General features: G+C 40.2%; 1 protein-coding gene across 2 annotated transcripts in view; it reads left to right on the top strand.

Annotated features, from left to right (window-relative positions):
- Positions 1-23527, top strand: part of vps35l (VPS35 endosomal protein sorting factor like) — a 113161-nt gene that overhangs the window by 74815 nt on the left and 14819 nt on the right. For both annotated transcript variants that reach the window (XM_068003192.1, XM_068003191.1), the window contains exons 27-29: positions 15111-15250; positions 20946-21111; positions 22300-22418. In XM_068003192.1, coding sequence (XP_067859293.1) covers positions 15111-15250; positions 20946-21111; positions 22300-22418 — 425 coding nt within the window. The remainder of the gene's footprint in view (positions 1-15110; positions 15251-20945; positions 21112-22299; positions 22419-23527) is intronic.

The following is a 23527-nucleotide window of genomic DNA, read 5'->3' as shown; positions in this document are numbered from 1 at the left end:
TTTGCTAGACTATATACAATGAGATTATTTGTATTTCTTGGATGATGGCTCTAAGAAATCAAAGTAGAACAAGAAGCAACAAGCTCCATTGTAAACTTTCTTTTCCAGGTATCATGTTCTATATATAATTTATGTCATCAGTCAGGAAACAAATTAGAATGAATGCAGTGATGAGCATGTTACGGTTAATTCCAGTATAACGTATTCTGTTATATTTATTAATAGAAATTGCCTTGGATCATTTTAATAAGGTTTTAAGTTTCTGTATATAGCGATATAATTCCCAACTATTCTGTGGGGAAATAGTTGTGTTAATCTAAAATTTTTACAGATCTTTATTAGTATAATTGTCACTGCTAAAGGAATAGAATTTGAGTTTCTAAGCAAGCTAATATTAAAGTAGGCAAACCAGACTATATTTTTGTACCTAAATGCATGACTTAATTATGTTTGGTTTGGACAATATTATGTGGCCAGACCCATTGGCACAGTCAAAACTAACAGACAAGGAGGTAGGAGTGAGAAAAGGCTACGTAAACCTACTTATATGAACCTGCAAGCACATAAATGTGTTCCAGCCTTCATTCCAGGCCTGTGTCCCTCTGAACCGAATAGCTATTTAACAATTGTTTACATTCAAATTTAATTTAAAATGGTCTGGTGCTTAACATGTTGGTGTGTGACCAAGTAGGAGAATATGCTTTCATGTCGGTCTTTCTCCACATGGTAAGTTCTTGTTCTCAGCTGAGCCATTCGAGGCACAAAGAGTCTGGGTGCTTGGTGCAGTATTAAGTTATAGTTGAGTTGATGGCATTTGATGAGCTTACTGTATATTTCAATCTTGATATTAAATTGCATTTGTTTTCACTGAAGTTAAGAGGATATGCTTAAAACAGAATTAGTCTGTGCATACTTAGCTGTCTGTTAGAGTGCCCCATTATGAGACTTCCTCCAGCAATCTCTTACTCCCTACAATTTGTTTTTTGGGATTGTACATTCTGCCTCCTTATGTCATTGCAAATCTTTTATAAATCAGGTTGGAGAACTTAAAAGAAGAGAGCTCTCTGGTTCAGGTCTCACATTTTAGGGGTATCCTGTATTTTCTGAAAATATCACAGATCAGACAATGCAAAGAGCACATTCTTTCACTTTGTTTGCTAGTCTATAATTTTATAATTTCCCATTTATTCAACATCCATCTTTATGCTGTCATTTTTAAAAGTTTGAGTTTTACTTTTTGAACTTTGCAGTGTTGACATCTGATAATATAATAGGAAGTAAAAATGGCATCATTTATTTGAGAATGGCACCAGCTCCTGGGATGTTCAGGCTTTGCCTTTGATCTATCTGTAAGCCTTGGGCAGCTCACTATCACAGGCTCGAAAGTGAGATACTACTGCTCCCATCACTGACACTGTCTTTTCATAAATAAATAATACATTTTAAAATATGAGAACCTGTCAATATTCCAAATGTTATATCACCTACAGTTGCATATGCTTTCCAGCCAAATCTTAAGTTGTAAATTAAGAATTGAAACAGGAGCAGCTTAGTACCGAGATTTTTGTAAGTGGTTTCCAGATCCTTACCATTTCTTAAGAATTAGTGTTGCATCTGTGAAAATACAGCGGTATATGTGAATTCCATGTAGTTGTACAGTAGCAGTATCTGTGGTTCGATTTTTAACATAGTGTAAAATTGCCACTATTATAACTAGCATGAAGCACTTTCTATAGCTCTCCACTAAGAATGGCAGAATGGAAGTCCATAGCTTAAATGTATGTATTATATGGTCTTTTATACATCAGTTCAGTCACCAGTACAGTACATTCTTGGTTTAAGACCAAGTTCCATATGCAATTAGGGATAGGTTTTGTAGTTAATTTAGAGAAAAATACTGTGGTTGGAATGACCAGCATTAAACTTCTCTTTGAGAAAGTTTGTTGAATTTTTAAAATAAATTGTATGAATCTGATTTAGATGGTTGTATTTTTCCCTCTACCTTTCACTGATCAAAAGTTCAGAGATTTTAAATTAGATCGATCAGTTGTTAAGGTTAAAATGTCAGTCATTTTTATACTTTCTGTGCAACATGAAGAGTACTCCAAATGTCAGCTAATTTACAGCTTGGTGTGAAAAAGCTGATGCAGGAAGTTAATGCTGTTGTTCATTGCTCAATTCTTTTGTTGCACTGTGGTGCTCTAAATTCATTCCATAAAGTAGGGATTAGGTCTGTCCAACTGAATAGATTTGTTTTTTTTTGTGATATTAAATATCTCTCAAGCTCTGACGTTAGTGTTATAGGATGGTTGGCTACAAAGCAATTTTTACAATATGAAGACTAGTTGTTCATACTTTTTTCCAAGTGCAAACTACAGTGACATTTTGCATAAGTTTTTTTGATTTAAAAAAAAATTGTTTACTGTAGGAAATAAAGGTTTTTGCAGGCTCTTGATAATATCCCTTTGTAAAGCTAGAGACTCCCAGGAATTGAATACTTTAATGTAGAGCAGCACAAATTACCTTTTTAAAGTTTTATAAACTTTCATGTAGAATTCTCAGATTTGATTTGGAGTTTTCATAATACTCTGAAAGAGCTATCCAATTAGTCCCACATCCCTGCTCTTCCCCATAGCCCTGCAAAGTTTTCCTTTTCAAGTATATATCCAATTCCCTTTTTAAAGTTACTATTAAATTTGCTTCCACCACCCATTCAGGCAGTGCATTTCAGATCATAACTCAGTGTTTTTTTAAAAAAAAGGTCTCCTCATCTCTCTTTCTCCCCCCCCCCCCCCCCCCCCAAGCTGTTTTGCCAATTATCTTACATCTGTTTCCTCTGGTTATTGACCCTCCTGCCAGTGGAAACCGTTTCTCCCTATATCAAATCCCTTCATAATTTTGAACACCATTATTAAATCTCTCCTTAATGTTCTCTGCTGTAAGGAGAACAATCCCAGCCTCTCTAGTCTCTCCACATAACTGAAGTCCCTCATCCCTGGTACCATTCTAGTAAATCTCCTCTGTACCACCTCCAAGGTCTTAATATCCTTCCTAAAGTGTGGTGCCCAGAATTGCAGACAATACTCCATCTGAGGCCTAACCAATGATTTATAAAGTTTCAGCATAACTTCATTGCTCTTGTACTCCATGCCTCTATTTATAAATTCAAGGATCCTGTATGCTTTTTTAATGGCTTTATCAACTTGTCTTGCCACCTTCAAAGTTTTATGTATGTGAACCCCCAGGTCCTACTCTCGCATCCCCTTTAAAATCGTACCATTTAGTTTATATTACCTCTCCTCATTCTTCCTTCCAAAATGCATCCCTTCACACTTCTGTGCATTAAATTTCATCTGCCATGTGTCTGCTCATTTCGCCAGTCTGTTTGTGTCCTCCTGAGGACTGTTGCTACATATATATGAAAAAGAGCAGTAGTCCTAATACCCTGGGGCGGTACCACTGTATACTTGCCTCCAGTCTAATAAATAACTGTTCACCACTACTCTCTGCTTTCTGTCTTAGCCAATTTCGTATTCATGCAACAACTGCCCCTTTTAATCCCATGGGCTTCAATTTAACTAACAAGTCTATTATGTGGCACATTATCAAATGCCTTTTGAAAGTCCACATACACATCAACTGCACTGTCTTCATCAACCTTCTCCGTTATTTCATCAAAGAACTCAATCAAATTTGTCAGACATTATTTGCCTTTAACAAATCCGTGTTAGCTCTCATTTATTAATCCATGTTTATCCAAGTGACAATTAATTCTGCCCGAGATTATGGTCTGTAGAAGTTTCCCCACCACCGACGTTAGACTGGCTGGCCTATAGTTTAGAATCATAGGAAGTTATGGCACAGAAGGAGGGCATTCGGCCAATTGTGTACATCTCCACTTTTTTGAACAGGGTGTGTAACGTTTACAACCCTCCAGTCTTCTGGCACCACTTCCTCGATCAGCCTTCAGTAAATGCAGGCTGTTACTGCTCACACTTGTGTTCAGTTTTTTGAGTTGTTGGTCAGACCACTAGGTAAGATGCCTTGTAGTAAATGGAAATTTGACTGGGGGAGGAGAGCAGGAGCAATAGATATAAATTGTGTTGTCATTAGCATAATATGGCTTGGAATTGGTGACTTTGCACGTCCTCTTAACTGAAGAAAGCAAGACTCTGGCTGGGACAATGGGAAGAGGGGATAATAGCCCAGAATTTGCTGCCAAATTGACAGCGAATTTAATGGCACTCACTGTTGTTAATGTGTAAATCGTTCAGCAACTTGTGGAGTGGAAGAGGTACCCCGTGAATTGCAAATCGCCACAAGTTGCTGGACAGTTTGCGATGCTGCACCGTTAGCCTTGCAAAAACGGAAGCTCAACCTCTGTGCATTTCATGAAGTTGCTGCATTTGCTCATTAATTGCCAATTAAACTTGTATTAGTACCTTTTTAATGACCAGATTTATGTTCCTGCAATGCTAATCAACCTCTCCAGCTCAGAAAGGGAACAATTTAAACTGGAGTCTCATTCCTACAAGTAGTAAATTTCATTTTTTAAAAAGTTTTAAATATTTTGATTTTTTTTCTTGCGTTTCCTTTTCTCTTTCTCTTTTTTTCTCTCAATCCAGTCTTTCTTTCCCTCTCAATTTCTCTTTCTGTACCTGACTTAACTTTTAATTTACCCTCCTTCTCCATCGTTCCTCTGTTTCTTTCTCAATCCTTAAATCTCATTGCTTAAGGAGATAGGACCAACAGTCTATCGTTCACTAAGGTCCCAGATGCCCCATTGTCCTCACTGCTGTTATCAGCTCGCACTGCCAGCAACTTACAGGGCAATAATTTTTCAAGCTGAAGGGTGAGGGATAAGGTCTAACAGGGCACGCTGCGAGATGCCCTGCTCCAACAAATTCTGGGCCAATGAGATCTAAATAAATCAAATTCACGGTAGGGCTCCTCTATTTTGTACCTAAACCTTAACTTTAGCATTCCATATTACATCAGCATGCCCTTTCCATGCACCACAAGATAATTATAGATAAGGAAGGTCATTTGGTCCATCTTAGTTCAACCATCCAGAAAGATCTGTTCCCCATTGCACCATCTAATTGCTTCTTAAATTTTTTGATAGATTATTGTGAACAGCTTTTTCTTTTGTTGAAATCACTGTACAAACTAGCATATTTGCTTGATCAGGATTGGAAGTGGATTGATTGTATGGACTTGCACCAGTCTCCTTCATGCTCTTTGAATGCAGTTGTTAGCAAACTTTCTTTTTACCAGTTGAGTTTGAATTCAGCCCAAGCTGATTGGATGTAGTCTCCTATTGATTGCAAGTGGCTGTAATAACTTTGTGGTCTGGTAAGTCTGTAAACCATGTAAAGTCTATTAATCAAAGGTTATCAGTCAAATCCCCCTACCTCAGTTCCATATCAGAGAACTGGCTGAAGATTTACCAGCACATCTAAGGGTCATTAGATGCCTAAAGTTTTGGCTCTCATCTGAACTGTTACATAAACCCGACTAACCCCTGAATTATTGAGTGAATGAGTTAACCTCCTTGCCAAAGATCAGAACAGAAAAATGAATTAACATTCCTTTATTAACACATCTGTAATACAATTAATAGCATCATAAGATTGAGACGTACACAAAGGAATTAAGTATAATTAATTGATGGTGTAAATGGTTAACATACACTGTTTAAATGTTTCACCATAACTTAGTATCAGCTGGACTCTACTTAATACAGAATAAAGTTATGATTAGTGTCCTAAATGAATGTAAAGGCAGCAAGGTTACTTTACAGTTAAATTGCTTATAGCGGGTGGGTTACCACCTTTTTGAAAAAGTATATCCAGGTATGTTTAAAATCTATTTCAGCATGTTGCTGGCTTCAACAGTATTATTCCTTGATTTCATACCTTATCCTTCCAAGTCAGATGTAGTAGAGTTAAGCAAAACTGTCTTCCTTCACTTCTGGGGAGATGTGTGTTTAATCTTAGTCTGTAATCGTAGTATTCCTCCTCTGTTTTTGATCGTTGTCTTGTCCTAGTATATTCAACCTTGCGTGTGCTGTTGTAAATGCTTATGACTGACTCCTGATTTCTGTGTCTCTCTGATTTCAGAGTCTTGAACTTTTGTAGATTGTCAGTCTAAACTTATTAACTTTTCAAATAAAACCTTCCTCTGATTTCCAATTCCAATTTTGGATGTCAAAAACCCAATCTTTTATACCCTCGATTACAAAAAATGAAACTCCTATTTTCCACCTAGACTACCAGGTTCATATGATTAATAGCCGCTTGAGTGAGTGGGGTACTCGCGAGTCACCAAATCCATGGAAACACATCTCACTAAAGAATCAACACTTTCAGGAGGGGTGAGGAGAGGGACTAAAAAAAATAGTTGCAGCTCTGTGGAAATATGTGAAATTTGATATTTTGCTGCTTTATGATCAGCTGTAATTGTAGTTGCTCCTTAGTTTATTGTATGTGTGTTCTCCCTTTTGAATGCTGCCTTTATGCTCTGTCAAGTAGAAAATCGGCAATAGAAATTTGAAGGAACAGCAAAGTATTGCAGAGAAATGTGTTTGAGAGAATGTATGCAACCATCAGTGAGCAGATGGTGAATTAAATAATGTTGTGCCTGGTCTCTGAATATTCACCAAAGCTTCATTATAAGAGAGGTAGACACTGATTACAGAAATTATTTTTGTATGTGCACCTGTAGTTGCTTGTTATCGTGAGCGTATTTAGAGGGCCTCACCTTTTTCGTTTTAGAAAACCTACAAGTTAATTATAGTGTAATTAGGCACTTGACAACCTTGAGGTTCATTAGACCGTAAAGCCTTGTTAGTATGTAATTCAAAACATTTTAATACATTTTTGTAATCCATAAAGTACCTTTTTGTATGAACTGGATTAATTTTGTATTCAACAAAAAGTGGACTACTTTCAATGTTAGATTTGGCTTTCTGTGCAGCCTTGAAATAGATCAATCTGTCCATGTTGCATAACTCATGAATACTGACTTGTTTGTTGCTAGGCATCTAATCTTTCCATATAATGAGCAATTGCAGTTGCATTTTGTTTTGCTTATTATTGAAATCTGCTATAATGACTAACTTTCCTGTGGTGCCTTCAAGCCTGTGCTTGCTGCCTGTTCTTTCTGTTGTGTCTTCTGTTTAATCTATTTAACAATAACAAGATCTTGCATTTATATAGCGCCTTTAACACTGAAAAATGACACAGTGCACTTCATAGAGGCATTAGAAAAAATGGGGCCAAAGCAGCAGCAATTGCTCAAAGGTGAGGTTTAAAGAGGAAACTGAGCTGGAGAAGCAGTGTGAATTCCAAAGTATTGAACCAAAGCAGCTGAAAGCACGGCCACCAATGGTGGGGTAAAGGGAGTGTACAAGTGGCCGGAGTCAGATAAATAAAGGTGGTGGGGTTGGCGGGGGGTGGTGGCGGTGGAGGTTTGCAGTCGTAGAGTAGGCTACAGAGATGGGAAGGGTTGAGGTCTTGGAGGGACTTTGATGCAAATTTTAAATTTGAGACCGGGGACAGGAGCCATTGTAGGCCTGCAAAGGGCAGGGGTGATGGGTAAGCAGAACTTGGTATGGGTTAGGATACGGGCAGCGTAGTTTTGGGTGAGCTGAAGTTTATGGAGGACGGGAGACCAGCCCAGGTAACGTTAGAGTAATTGAGGCTACAGGTGACAAAAGCATATGTGAGGATTTCAACGGCAGATGGGCTGAAGTAGAGGCGGAGGTAGGTGATGGTATTGGTTGGAAGTGGGTGATCTTTGTGATAGGAGAGGGTATGGGGTTGAACACTCAGCTTGAGGTCGAACAGGACGCCAAGGTTACCAAATAGTCTGGTTCAGCCTGAGACAGTGCCCAAGGAGGGGGTGGAGTCAGTGATAAGTTCTTCCAGTGTTTTAGCTGGAAGAAATTACTGCTCATCCAAGACTGGATGTTAGACAAGCAGACTGATAGCACAGAGCCAGCGGAGTGGTTGAGAAAGATAGTGGAGAGATAGAGCTGTGCATTAGTTTACAGATGAAAGCTGACCCCGTATCTGTGGATGATGTCGCCAGGGGGCAGCATGTAGATGAGGAAGCGCAGGGGACCAAAGATAGATCCTTAAGGCACTTCAGATGTAATGGTGCAGGGCAAGATGAGAAGCTATTTCTGGAGATGCTCTGACTATGATTTAGGTAGGTAAGAATGGAATGAAGCGAGGGGAGTCCCACTGAGCTGGATAACAGAATAGAGGCATTGGTGGAAGATGGTGACGTCACCATGTCAAAGGCTGCAGAGGTCAAAGACGAGGAGGGAAACTAGACCATGGTCACAGTCACAGGAATTAATTTATGACTTTGAATGGCGTAATTTCAGTGGTGTGGCAGAGCGAAACATGATTGGAGAGATGCAAACGTGAAGTTAAGGGAAAGATGAGCATTGATTTGGGAGACGACAACATGTTCAAGGAGTTTGGAGAGGAAAGGGAAGTTGGAGATGGTGCTGTACTTTGCAAGGGCAAAGGGGTCAAAGGTGGGTTTTTTGAGGGGGGGTATGAGGGATGCTTTGAAAGGGAGGGGGCGGTACCTGAGGTCAGGAAGGGAAGTTGGATGATCACCAGTTTAGTGTAAGTGGGATCAAGAGAGTAGGTGGTATGTTTTATGGACAGGATGAGCTCAGAGGGCAGGAGGGGAGATGGCAATCTTTCAGCCAGTCTTTAAAACTTTCTAAAATTTATCTCTGCCAAAAGTTCCGAAATTCATAACCTACATTGTTTTCAGCAGCTCCTGGTCAGCCTCCCCCACCAGATCTGGGTACCCACCATCTGTTGACTATCATAATTGCTCCATACCTTGGGGTTTTAAAAAAGAAACATAAGCGAGAAATTGAAATTGCAATTGACTGTGTAGATAAAGGAACATGAGAACCAGAGACATTGGGTGATATACAGAAGAGAGTAGAGTAACAGTGAATGAGAGACAGCCACAAAGAGTAAGAAAAATTGACGAATAGAGAGATGATACCACAGTGAGAAAAATTTGTCTTTTAGTTTGTCTTCCACTTTCTTCCAAAAAACAATAGAACAAGGAATTAGACAGTAGGAAAGATGAGAATTTTATACTAGTATAATTTATTTTTTTCTCCAATGTGCTTTGTTTTTAAGTATTATGGAGAAATTTATTTCAATGTTTTTGTTAAATGCAGGATTATAGCTGAATTATCTTGATTTTACAGCAGTAGAGTCTGCAGGCGGTGCTGCATTGGAGTTATATTGTGAAGTGAATCAAATTAAAAAGACTGATTTTTATATCTTGAAAACTAAATTTGATTCCAGCCTTTTATTTATTGGTGTCTTGTGATTCATAACTGAAATGAATCTTTTGAGAGTTGCTAGGAAGTGGCCAGAGTTGATCCTTTCCCTCTGATTTTTATTCAGAACAAGCCATATGGAAAATTAACAGGCCCAACTTGTATCCTACTAACATGCTGTGCCAGTGAGCTGCAAACTCACATGTTTATTATTGAAATCTGGTATAATGACTAACTTTCCCGTTGTGCCTTCAAGCCTGTGCTTGCTGCCTGTTCCTGTTGTGTCATCTGTTTAATCTATTTGACAATAACAAGATCTTGCATTTATATCAGCGCCTCTAACATAGAAAACTGACCCAAGGTGCATCATAGAGCTATCAGAAAAAATGGGGCCAAAGCAGGAGAGCTTGGTCAAAAAGGTGCGGTTTAAAGAGGAAACTGAGCTGGAGAAGCAGAGGGAATTCCAAAGTATTGAGCCAAAGCAGCTGAAAGCACGGCCTCCAGGGTAGGGCAAAGGGGATGTACAAGTGGCTGGAGTCAGATAAGCCGGGAGGGGGTGGGGGTGGAGTTTTGCAGTCATCGAGGAGGCTACAGAGATGGGAACGGTTAAGGTCATGGAAGGATTTAATCACAGTACAAATTTTAAATTTGAGACTGGGGAACAGGAGCCAATGTTGACCTGCAAAGGGCAGGGGTGATGGGCAAGCAGGACTCGGTACAGGCTAGAATACGAACAGCATAGTTTTTAGTGAGCTGAAGATAATGGAGGACGGGAGACCAGCCCAGGCAGCATTATAGTAATTGAGTCTTCAGGTGGCGGATGGGTAGAGTTGGGCGATGGTATTGGTTGGAAGTGGGTGGTCTTTGTGATGGGAGAGGATTTGGGGTTGAAAACTAAGCGTGAGGTCGATCAGAACGCCAAGGTTGCCAGTTAGTCTGATTCAGCCTGAGACAGCGTCCATAGAGGGGTTTGGAGTCGATGATGAGTTCTTCCCAATGTTTAACTGGAAGAAGTGTAGTAAACAATGAGGAGGATAGTAATAGACTCCAGGAGGCTGTAGGCAGATTGGCGAAATGGGCCGACACATAACAGATGAAATTTAACAGAGAAGTATGAAGTGATACATTTTGGTAGGAAGAATGAGGAGAGGCAATATAAGCTAAATGGTACAATTTTAAAGGGGGTGCAGGAACAGATAGATCTGGGGGTGTATGTACACAAATCTTCGAAGGTGGCAGGACAAGTTGAGAAGGTTGTTAAGAAAGCATATGGGATCCTTAGCTTTATAAACGGATGTTGAGATGCCGGTGATGGACTGGGGTTGACAATTGTAAACAATTTTACAACACCAAGTTATAGTCCAGCAATTTTATTTTAAATTCACAAGCTTTCGGAGGCTTCCTCCTTCGTCAGGTGAACGATGTGAAAATGAAATCCTCGAAATGAAATCGCATTTATAATTCACAGAACAATGCTTGGTGATAACAGACAGTTTTTTCAACTGCCCGTTGCCAAGGCAATCAGTGTGCAGACAGACAGGTGTTACCTGCCAGGTCTCAGAATATACAAATCACCAAAAAAAACAACAAACAAAAAAAAGAGATAGAGAGGTAGAAACATAAAAAAAGACAGCAACTGACCCGTTATATTAAAAACAGATAACATTTGTTCGCTGGTGGGGTAATGTGTAGCGTGACATGAACCCAAGATCCCGGTTGAGGCCGTCCTCATGGGTGCGGAACTTGGCTATCAATTTCTGCTCGACGATTTTGCGTTGTCGTGTGTCTCGAAGGCCGCCTTGGAGTACGCTTACCCGAAGGTCGGTGGATGAATGTCCATGACTGCTGAAGTGTTCCCCGACTGGGAAGCTCTTCCAAAGAGCAGGCACAGGCATGATGGGCCGAATGGCATCCTTCTGTGCTGTATCAGCCTCTGATTTTATGATTTCAAGCATAGTCCACTCTCTATAGCATCCTATTTGTGCAGTAAAAGTTTTTAAAGGTAAATGCAATATATTTAAGTAAACTAGCAAACTTTCCATGGCATTGATCATTATAAAGCTCAGAACTTCCCCCTTCCTGATAACCATCCTTCCCTATGCCTGCCTTAGATCTCCTCTCAACACTTCTTTCCCACTCTTTCCCCCCCCCCCCCCAGTCTGCTCTCACCACACCTGCTCTCCCCTTTCACCAGGCCTTTCAGCTGACTACTTCACCACCTGCTACCTCTTTAGCTAATTTCCCAGCACTGAGTTAGGAACTAGCCTTTAGTTCTTTGAAACATGTAGTGTGCTTATAAGGGTAAATTGTGAGAGTTAGTGCTCCCATAAGGGCAAATTGAGTGTAGAGTTCAGCATGCCTTAATTGTGCTTCTCCTGATTTTCTGGTTCTTAAGACTGGTCCAAAAATGGGAGGCTATGAATTGGGTACGTTGACCTTTTGTCCGATTGCCATCTTCCCTCCCATTGTAAGGCTCCATGAAAGGAGTGCTTACGACGAAAATTTACCCCTTACTATGTTTGACAATATACAATACAGTATAAACAGACTAAGTGTTTTCAACGACTAAGACAATTCCTGGCTTAATTCTGGAAAACTGGCTTCACAAGTAATTTTAAAACTTCTGGGGAGGATGACAGCTTTGTGCATCCATCTCCTGCAATGTCTTGATCAAAAATAATACCAGCCTTTGGACCCACTCCCTACTTTCTCCGCCCCCCCTCCCCCGTGCTCCCAGATTGTGGAATTTCCCCATCTAGATGTTACAGGACCCTATTCTCCCTGACTCAATACTCCTCTACCATTCTGCCCCCCAATGCTATCAAACCCAGGCATCCCCCCCCCCCCCCCCCCGCCCCAATAGTTTGGCCATATCCCAAGACCCTGCTTACTGCCACCAGACCTGGGAGCCCAACCCCAGAACTTGGACCCACCTTCTTCTTATCTCAACCCCGTCCAACCAGATGACCACCTCCTCTCAAAGAAAAATGACTTCTCCTTTGTTTGTCCATTAGTTATAAAGCACCGAAGCTCTACTCTAAGCAGCTTCCTTATTTATTCTATTTTGAAATTTACTCTTTGGATGGACTCCAGCTTCTTATAGTTCGACACCAGCAGAGATGATACTTTCACTATCAGCTTGCTGAATTCCATACTGTACTTTTTTGTTTTCTTTTGTTAATTTTACCATTCTGTATTAATGCTCAGTTTTCTTTGAAATTGTTGTTGTTAAACTACATACCTAAATTTCTCTATCGAGAAAGTCCATTTTGAAGTAAGTTAACAAGCTGCTGCTTCTAAAGAATTTTCAATATATTCAAAATTATCACAGGATTGTTAAATCTTTCACTGAAAAGCCACTAGTGACACAGATACAAAAGGAAGCCATAAATTATATAAATGTCACTTGCTCCTGGGATGAACCAGAACCAGCTAGAATTTGTTGTTGTCACTGTAGTATGTTCCTTGCTAGAATCCCTGAGATCTGTTAACACAAGAGTGTACTGTGTTGTTGCTATGGTGATTTTGCATTGATGGCTCATCATGTCAAAAGGTGGACAGCTGTAAAAACAGAACAGACCTGCATGTACAGATAAGACCTAGAAATGATCATGTTGGGTCAACATTACTATTTCCAACACTGACGTTTTATGATGGCTTTTCAACTTTTTGTCTTAATAGTTAAATAAAATTATACATGTTTTATTAGAAAATATGTTTGTGTACATACATGCTTTTGATTCAGTTATGGAATTGGATCAGCTCATATGGATGATGCATCCATTTTTGCTACTTTATACCAACAGTTTTTAAGTGGAACGAAACCAAATTTGATACACAGCTTTGTTTTGATAGTCTTTTTGCTTTGTTCATCATCTGTTTAACCTGGAGGAAAAGGGAAATTTATGTTGGCACTGATATTTGTTTAGACAAACTGAAATGAATTGATTAGAATTGCATAATTTACATTTAAAGTTGTTTGAATTTTATTTTAAAAAATTATTCATGGTATCATCCCAGTACAACCCAGTTTGTCCCCTTTTCCCAAAATGAAAGGTAGAAGGGAGGGGGAAGTGATTTCAGTACAAAGTCTTTTAAAATAAAAATAATTATTAGAAGGAATTTTCATTTTTGTACAGTATGTTTGGCCTCTGGAGACTTTCCATTCAGGGTTTTCACTTCCATCCTGAGCTGTTCGGGTGATATAAAGTACAGAGGTGAATCTCAGTAGCTGTGAGGATTTTAGTGTGAGCTGGCACTTTGGACTGATGTAGGACTGACATGGAGCATTAGACCCCAGAAGAAACAATGATTTTTTTTTTCCCTCAGCGGCTGGGGAGGGGGCAAGCCTGGGGCAGAAGAGGCCCAACCATCTTCAGCTGCTTCATCACTGACCTTCCCTCCATGATAAGGTCAGAAGTGGGGCTGTTCGCTGATGATTGCTCAGTATTCAGTTCCATTCGCAACCCCTCAGATAATAAAGCAGTCTGTGCCCTCATGCAGCAAGACCTGGACAACATCCAGGCTTGGGCTGATAAATGGCAAGTAACATTCGTGCCAGGCAATGACCATCTCCAATAAGAGCGTCTAGCCACCTCCCCATGACATTCAACGGCATTACCATCGCCGAATCCCCGCCCCCCCACAGTCAACATCCTGGGAGTCACCATTAACCAGAAACTTAACTGGACCAGCTACATAAATACTGTGGCTACAAGAGCAGGTCAGAGGCTGGGTATTCTGTGACAACTCACCTCCTGACTCCCCAAAGCCTTTCCACCATCTACAAGTCAGGAGTGTGATGGAATACTCTCCCCTTGCCTGGATGAGTGCAGCTCCAACAACACTCGAAGCTCGACACCATCCAGGACTGCTTGATTGGCACCCTATCCACCACCGTATACATTCACTCCCTCCACCACTGGCGCACAGTGGCTGCAGTGTGTACCGCCTACAAGATGCATTACAGCAACTCGCCAAGGCGGCTTCGACAGGACCTCCCAACCCACGACCTCTACCACCTAGAAGGACAAGAGCAGCAGACACATGGGAACAACAACACCACCTGCACATTCCTCTCCAAGTCACACACCATCCTGATTTGGAAATATATTGCCATTCCTTCATCGTCGCTGGGTCAAAATCCTGGCAAACTCCCTACCTAACAGCGCTGTAGGAGTACCTTCACCACATGGACTGCAGTGGTTCAAGAAGGCGGCTCACTACCACCTTCTCGAGGGCAATTGAGGATGGGCCATAAATGCTGGCCTAGCCAGCGATGTCCACATCCCAAGAATGAAATTTTTTTAAAAAGGACTTTCCTTATGAGAAAGGACTCCTGCTGCTCTGGACCCCACTAAGGAAAGTTTTTTTTTACTTCGTCGCTAAAACCAATGGCGTTAAAATCGCAGATCAGCGGGAAATGCAGCATTTTAACTGTTTCCCCACTCCTTTTCCTGCCGATCGGAGTGAGTTAAAAGTCTCCCTATACAGTTTTTTTGGGAAAAAATTGCCATGTAAGCTTTTTCTAATAATAATGATCAAAAGTCCTCTGCAATTTCTTTGACGTTAGTTGTGTCAAGTGGAGTCACTTTTTTTTCTATAATGAGAACGTAACTGGAGGATGAGCTAACCCATCCTATATAATTGCAGCCTTGATTGAGTGAGTGATTAATATATCAAGAACATATAGAGGATGTTGAAGATAGGTACGGGGAGAAAATAATTTACATTATGGTTAAAGTATTGAAGTATTAATTATCTTAATTACACTTTTCTTTAGCTGATGCCTTCTTTAAAGCTGCAATCGGCCTTGTTGCAGAAGTACCGAAGATGATAAACATAGATGGGAAGATGAGAACTTCAGAAGGGTTTCTTCTAGAGTTCCTTAATAACTTCTTTTCCACGCTGTTAATAGTGCCCGTAAGTATCCTTAATCATGTAACTGATTTCAAATTTGACCCAAAATCTTTTGGGCAGAGGAGTGGTTGTGTTGGGGAAACCAACAGCTGCCATGAAATGGTAGCATGCTGTGTATTGAACTTAGTTCCTAGTCTAGGCTGCACCATCATGGAGAGGTGCTTGAGTGTAAGTGCTTCCAGACTGAGAATGAGAAAGTTAATAGTCATGGGTCCATCGCCTGTATCTCATATCAAACTGGCCTGGAACAGGTTGCTTGCTTGCATTCTTAATTGGGAGATGATTTATTGACTGGGAGAAAACACTCTATTGTATTTTTAAATGTTAAGTTGCATTTTTTTATACACCCTTCAGGCTTGCATGATTTTCCAAAATAAAATTTCTTAGTATGTTGCAGAACACTTGAATATTTTGATTTAATTTTTTTTTTAAAGTTGGATTTTCAAAAGCTTACATTTAATTGAGGTATTTTATGAAGCCATTGTAAATTTTGATTGCACTAGCCAATCTGTGGCATTAAATCTGGAACTCGCTTCTCAATAAGGTTGTGGCTGCTGAGTCAATTGAAATTTTCAAGACTGAGATTGATAGATTTTTGTTAGGTAAGGGTACCAAGGGATAAAGAGCAAAGGCATGTAAGTAGAGCTGAGGTACAGGTCAGCTATGATCTGTATAGCAGATTGAATAGCAGAACAAGCTCGAGGGACTGAATGGCCTACTCCTTTTCCTATGTTCCTAAGTGCACGTGAGAGTCAAGACCAGTTGGTCTTTAGGTGAAACAGCATTAGAGGGCAGGGGATAACTGGATCAAGGCGGGTAGATATAATTCAGTCTGCATTTTGAAGTCATACATTGTCCTTATTTTTATATACAACTTTGATTTGACATTATTAGAAGTCTGGCACTGTAGAACATTGAGTTTTCTAAATGAAAATGTCATTTATTTGTTTCAAGAAGGCAATATTCTGATATTCTTGTAATCAGACTTTACACTTGTGAAATTTTATTTAGCAAATTATTCCAGCTGCTGTTAATTACTGGATAACCTGTTGGGTGACATACTTTAATCCTAGTGGTTAAGTTTTTGTGTTTCATTTAATAGGGAGTTTTAACTTTAGTGTACGTTGCATTTTTGCATTATTATCTTTTTAATCTGTGTCGATGTTACTGCTTCAGTGTTATCTCTAAATTTAAAAATTATTAGATTGCATCTACATGCAGGGCAATAAGTGGCAGTGTGCGCAGTGACTGAGTGGGTTAGCCAGTAAATTGGAATGGCAGCATTAGTGAATATCAATGGGAGAGGAAAGTGAAATTCAGTGTTAATATGATGACCCTCTTGGGAAGAGTCGTGGTGGCTATCGGCAGGCAATAGGGTGGGCAGACGAGTGGGCCAGCATCACAGAGCACACAAGAGGTTTAGCGGTAGGAAACAGCAGGATGGAAGAAGAGTCTGGAGTAGAGTCTGAAGTAAAATTAAAATACTTTCTCTGCAGTTAAATGGCAGAGCAGACACATGTTTTTGACAAACTGCTGGTGCTAAACTCATGCAAGTTGAAGAGATTGAGACTAGAGTTTCATTATTGTACAATAAAAATTTGTTGTCATTTGTTCCATTTCACTTGTTCCATGTCAGTAACTATATAGTGCTCAAAAAAGCACTGAATGTCTGATACATTACCAAACACAGATTATCAACTGTGTCTAAGTAACCAGTTTCTGTGGAACAAAGTCAAATTTTAAAAACTCAAATTTTAAGCATCACGTCTCTACCTTTTCCCCTTCAATTCCGGCAGTATTTGTTAAAATGTACTATAAATACATAAAGAGCAAGAGGACTACTAAAGGCCTATTGGAGACCTATGTGTGGAGGCAGAAGATGTGGGTATGGGTCTTAATGGATACTTTGCATCTGTCTTCACAAAAGAGGGTGACAATGCAGAGCTTGTAGTTGAGGAGTGTGAAATATTGGGTGGGATAAACATAGAGAGGAAGTATTAAGGGGTTTAGCATCTTTGAAAGTAGATAAATCGGCAGGCCTGGATGAAATGTATCCCAGGCTGCTAAGAGAAGCAAGGGAGGAAATAGCGGAGGGTCTGACCATCATTTTCCGATCCTCCCTAGCTACAAGCGTGGTGCCGGAGGATTGAAGGGCTGCTAACGTTGTACCGTTGTTTAAAAAGGAGGAAGAGATAGACAGAGCAATTATAGGCCAGTCAGTCTAACCTCGGTAGTGGGCAAATTATTGGAATCGATTCTGAGGGACAGCATAAATAGTCATTTAGAAAGGCACTGACTAATCAAGGACAGTCAGCATGGATTTGTTAAGGGAAGGTCATATCTGATTAACTTGATTGAATTTTTTGAGCACTTAACAAGGAGGGTCGGTGAGGGTAACGTGTTTGATGTAATGTACATGGATTTTAGCAAGGCTTTTGACAAGGTCCCACATGGCAGACTGGTCAAAAAAGTAAAAGCCCTTGGGCTCCAAGGGAAAATGGCCCCTTGGATCCAAAATTGGCTCAGTGACAGGAAGCAAAGGGTAATGGTTGATTGTTTTTGCAACCGGAAGGCTGTTTCCAGTGGGGTCCCACAAGGCTCAGTACTAGGTCCTTGCTTTTTGTGGTATATATTAATGATTTCGACTTGAATGTGGGGGGGGGGGGCTTGATCAAGTTTGCAGATGATACAAAAATTGGCCGTGTCGTTGATAGTGAGGAGGAAAGCTGTAGACTGCAGGAAGATATCAATGGACTGTCAGGTGGGCAAAAAAGTGGCAAATGGAATTCAATCCAGAGAAGTGTAAGGCAATGCATTTGGGGAGGGCATACAAGGCAAGGGAGTACACAATAAATGGGAAGATACTAAGAGGGGTAGAGGAACAAAGGGACCTTGGAGTGCATGTCTAAGATCCCTGGAGGTAGCAGGAAAGGTAGATAAGGTGGTTTTAAAAAGGCATACGGGATGCTTTCCTTTATTAGCCGAGGCATAGAATAAAAGAGCAGGGAGATTATGCTAGAACTGTATAAAACATTGGTTAGGCCACAGCTTGAGTATTATGTACAGTTCTGGTCACCACATTACAGGAAAGATGTGATTGCCCTAGAGAGGGTACAGAGGAGATTTATGAGGATGTTGCTGGGGCTGGAGAATTTCAGCCATGAGAAAAGATTGGATAGGGTGGGGTTGTTTTCTTTGGAACAAAGGAGGCTGAGGGGAGATTTAATTGAGGTATATAAAATTATGACTGGACTAGATAAATTGGATAGGAAGGACCTATTTCCCTTAGCAGAGGAGTTGTGACCAGGGGGCATAGATTTAAAATAATTTGGTAGCAGGATTAGAGGGGAGCTGAGGAGGATTTTTTCACCCAGAGGGTGGTAGGGGTCTGGAACTCACTGCCTGAAAGGGTGGTAGAGGCAGAAACCCTCAACTCATTTTTTAAAAAAAGTACTTGGATGTGCACTTGAAGTGCCATAACCTACAGGGCTACGGACCAAGTGCTGGAAAGTGGGATTAAGCGGGATAGCTCTTTTTCAGTGGGCATGGACATGATGGGCCGAATGACGGCCTCCCGTCCTGTAACTTTCTATGATTCTATGTTGGGAAGGTCCTTTGTAATTGCTTGTTGTATTCTTTTTCATAGCTGCATATTTTCTTTTGATATTCAAGCCAGAAAGTTTAGGGAATAGATGAAATGGAATTCAAGCCTATTACATGATTCCCTACATTCCCTCAGTTAGAGACCACTATCCTCCAAAATGCAATTTTTTTTGTGTGTAAGTCCCGAAAGATGCTAACTAGTCTTAAACAGTTGACAGTTTTTGATATTAACCTGACCTTTGCCAGTGTCTGATCCTTTGTTCTATTTAACGAATGATGGGTTTTGAACCCATTTGCCTGCCTAATCTATATATCGCAAATCCATGCTCTCTCAGGGCCTCCACTCCTTGCCAGACAGTGTGCTGTTGCTTTCTATCCAATTGCTTTGTCCAAGGGTCCGTGGCTATCTCAAAATCTGGGAAATAGTAATGGAATTATACAGCTTTCACTACTGGTAGGGCATCCCAGCATTCTTATCACCATTGTGCTCCCTGACTATCTGTGAAAGGAAGAATATGGAAAACTATAGAGTGGATCGATTTGGGTTTTAAGCTGGCAAAGGTGGAGTAGACTGTTGGAGAGTTTGGGCATGATGAGACAGGAAACAATGATGCAGAATGAGGCAGAGAGCAGAATCTTAGATATCGGAGCTGGAAAGATATGACTATTTCAGATGTGAAGAGGGTATGGTTTTTGCCAATAAAGAACAGGGGAACTGCAGATGAGAGAGACAGGTTTGATCCTTGAAGATGTGGAAATGGTGGGGTATGATCGTCTCATTGGCCCAGCAATTTCTGGCGAGTGATGTGAATTGGACTTTTTATCTCAACCTTCAGATCGCACTATTTTTGGGTAGCAAATTGCTGGAAATGCAAATTGATAACTATGCGGAGAGAACAATGTCGCATTTGGGACCATAGACCATTGGGCACGACTTTATCTCCTTAACCAATGAAATTTAAGGATAGAGAAAGAAACAGAGTGAACGGCGGAGAATGAATAGTGTGAATTATGGTCAAATTAGACAGACCGAGAGAGAGACAGACAGACAATGGAAAAGCAAGAAAAAAATGATGATAAAGGACAAGCAGAAGAAGAGGACATTGTACCCAGTTGAGTTTGGGAATTGTATTGGTCCTTGAGAAGTTAATAATGAGTGAATGGTAGGGTAGGTGTGCGAAATGTACAAATATGCTTACTCATGTACTGTATCCCCAAATTATTTTCAGAAAGAAAGCTATCTAATTTGCAATTCTGATGTGTCAAAACAGCTTTGTATCCTGAAAATGAATGCCTTCTGACACTAATAGGAATGGGGATGGCAAGACTGGCACAAAAATACTGCCAAGAGAGAGTTTAAAAAAAAATGTTTTTAAAAACCTCTAGGAGCAACTTACTGCCTGCTGGAGTGAGACTCCACAGCTTCATTTGTTCCCTTTCTTAGCCTGCAAGGTTGTGTTTCGTATGGAGACCATAAATCACATCATTAACAGGGTCCTTATGACATGAATTATCGGCTCTAAATGGCAACGATTAGATTAATTTGCATTTACAGTGCAACTCCGACAATTTCAATACTTGCAATAAATTTCAATGAAGAGGCTGAAGGCGACGTTGCAATATTTTCGGTTTTGTCGAGACTAATAGCAGAGGGGTGCAACTGGTCCATCAGTTTGTGGAGAATCAGAACGCATGGCATTTCTCTTTCCCATAAATTGCTGGATTTTTTATGAACTAATGATGGCAAATTCACGGTGCATACCTTTTATTTTTTCAGCAATTTCTGGGCCATTGAGTCTGCATTATTTTCAAAATTGGCAGCAATTCATTTAGGGGAATGTGATGGTTTTTCAGGCTTGTAGAAAGAGAAATATTATAGAAAGGGGGTAATATTTGATGAGAAAAATCAGCGGTTGCAAACTTGTGAACTACTTCTTTACTCCTGTCCTATCAAGAGCAAGAGAAATACCAGGAATATGTCTGATAGCGCACGGTGGGGTGAGGACAATGCAGCAAAAGAACATATGGCAGTTTAGACTGATTAGCTGCTTCTTTCTAATTTGCACATTAACCTGTAGCACATGTTTTTGGACAGGATCATCCAGAGCAAGGTGTCCTATACTTAGTGAGAGGTCTCTTGAATGTGATCCAGGACTACATTTGGGAAGATCATACTGATCCAAAAGTGCGAATCTACATAAATGTTTTGCATTTGCTGGCTGCAGCAAGTCAAGAAACTTATCTCTACCATGTAGATAAAGGTACAGTATATGCTTTTGAAGTTGTTTTAGACATGGTGTGCTTTGCAAGAAAAATAATATTCTTCATTATATATCCTCCACACCGTGTAGAAGTAAAGCCAAGCTTGGTCGTTGTAAAGGAACCACATGTGTGGAGGATGCGTAGCATATCATTCAAAGAATGACGGCAGTGCTACCAGGGTACTGCTGATTTACTGACTGTGCTACCTGACTTTTCAATTGCTGTTGTTAATCTTCACGCACAGGCCAATCATGCTGCACCCAGCCATGCCCAATCTGGTACTGAGTGAAAAATGTGCCTGTGCATGCACAGAATGGAATTTTCCCACAGTGTACAGAATGACATTGTAGATGGGGCATTTTCTGTGTTACGTTGAAAGTGAATCACGACGTTGGAATTTTCATTATGAACAGACTTTTTTTTACATCCAAAGTCACTGAACAGTCCTACTACACTAACAAGTGACTCTGTTTTCCCCCATTATAATTGGATTTTATCCGAAGGCTATTGTACTTTTATTTTGATAGAGCAGTTTTACCTAAGCCAAAGAACTTAATAGATGCTATTGCAATTTCAACTTTAAGTTGTATTATGCACAGGTAGCAAAAGAGAGTGATTCTGCCTGGGCTGCCAGACAGGTGCAGAGAGATTATTCTTTTCAAGTTTCACTTTTTTTTATCATTACACAAAGCCAAGTTATATCAATTGAACTAAACCACTCTGATCGCACCTATTGCTCTGTGTATTTCCCTCTGCTGTGGAATAAAGCAGCTTATGATTTGAACCAAACTTCACCATCTAGTGTTAGCTTGGTCCACCTTCGGAAAATTTGAAAAGATACGCCTGTGAAAGATACATGTATCTGGTCCAGATCACGAGGGTATGTTATTTTACATCCCCAGGTAATGCTATCATAAAAGTAGATAGAGGGCATTGTGAGTAAACTACCATAAAAAGAAGGTGCTCAAACCATTTAAGGGAGCAACTAATAACACTGAACCTGAGAAGGTACCTATAGCAGACCTGAATTTGTAACAAGGATTAGGCACGGTATCTGTTGTTGCTCTGACTACAGCAGTTTAATAAACTCAATGTCTTTTTCACACCTCAGTGCAAGAACTGAACATTACTGTCAAATTTTGATTTAGATCATGTTGAAAGCTTATCTGAAAACTCTCTTCTTGCAGTGGATTCCAATGATAACCTCTATGGAAGTGACCCCAAATTCTTGGCTGAAATTAATAAGCTTTCTGAAACTCTGATTGGACAAATCCTGGACCATCTCAAGACTCTTGGAAAAGATGAGGTATTAATCGTCCGAAGTTAACAGTAAGGTTTTAATATAATTTATTGAAAGCCTATCACGAAGGCTATCCTTGGCTAATATATCATTGAATAGGCCAAACACTTTATATAAAATGTATAATATGTTAGACAGCACACATGATTCTTTATTTTTCAAGTTACTGACCCAGTACTGCCCTTACATTCATAATTTTTGACAGGAGCTGAAATTGGCTTCGTGTTCGCCAGCTAGGAGCTACTAGTAAGAGCTTATGGTAACAATAGATAGATAGATTTTTCTGCAGAAATCAGTTCTAACACTCTTTGAATTGTTTAGAATGTGTGTTAGAAGAGATGAGTGGTTTATGGGGTTGCATCTTTTCACAAGTTTGTTTTTATAATCCTTGCTCATACTCTACATAACATAGGTAGTGCAACTGAGTGAAACAGTGAAATCTGTCCCTTTTGAGATGTCCTCCCCCAAAGACCAGAAACACTTGATCCTCCCTCTCTCCATTTACAATATTCCCTTGGAGTCATAGTCAGTTCTTTTCTATGATTTATGCTGTCCATAGCATCATTTGCAAAAGGCTAGAATGTTTGCAGCCTCATCATGCCATTGTTACCAACTTTCAAGGAACACAAGATTGAAGAAATGCCTTTTCCAATGGTAGACTTGCATGCAAAATACCTCTGGCTAAACTTAACTTTGCTCTGTGTGACGTTGATCAGAATTTTCAAATGAAGGAAAAGTTTGAACACCTTTTATCAACAAAATTGCTATAGTCGCCTCTGGGCGGAAAAACTGCTGGCATAAAGTGTTCCACTCCCGCTTTATATAGAAATGAGGCAGCTCAGAAAACTTAACTGAGAGGTAGCAGCAAAAAGTTCAGTTTCCAGCTTCTTGGGGCCAGTAGCTGATACAGAGCCTCACTTGAGAAAAGTTCATCACTAGATTTCAAAACTCAGTATGTAGGGAAGCACTATCCAGTGCAGCCTGCTTGGAAGTTGCAGCAATCTTGGTAGTTAATTTGGGTTCTCATTACAGATGATACTGTTGGCAACCCTCGGAGATAAAGGTATCCAGGATTCTCCATGGTCAGCCCAGCCCCTCGTCCTTGGAAAGGGCTT

Source organism: Heptranchias perlo, chromosome 22, assembly GCF_035084215.1.
Source record: "Heptranchias perlo isolate sHepPer1 chromosome 22, sHepPer1.hap1, whole genome shotgun sequence".
Taxonomy (NCBI): Eukaryota; Metazoa; Chordata; class Chondrichthyes; order Hexanchiformes; family Hexanchidae; genus Heptranchias; species Heptranchias perlo.
Note: the sequence above shows the minus strand (reverse complement) of the source record. Positions and strands in the feature narration are given on the sequence as shown.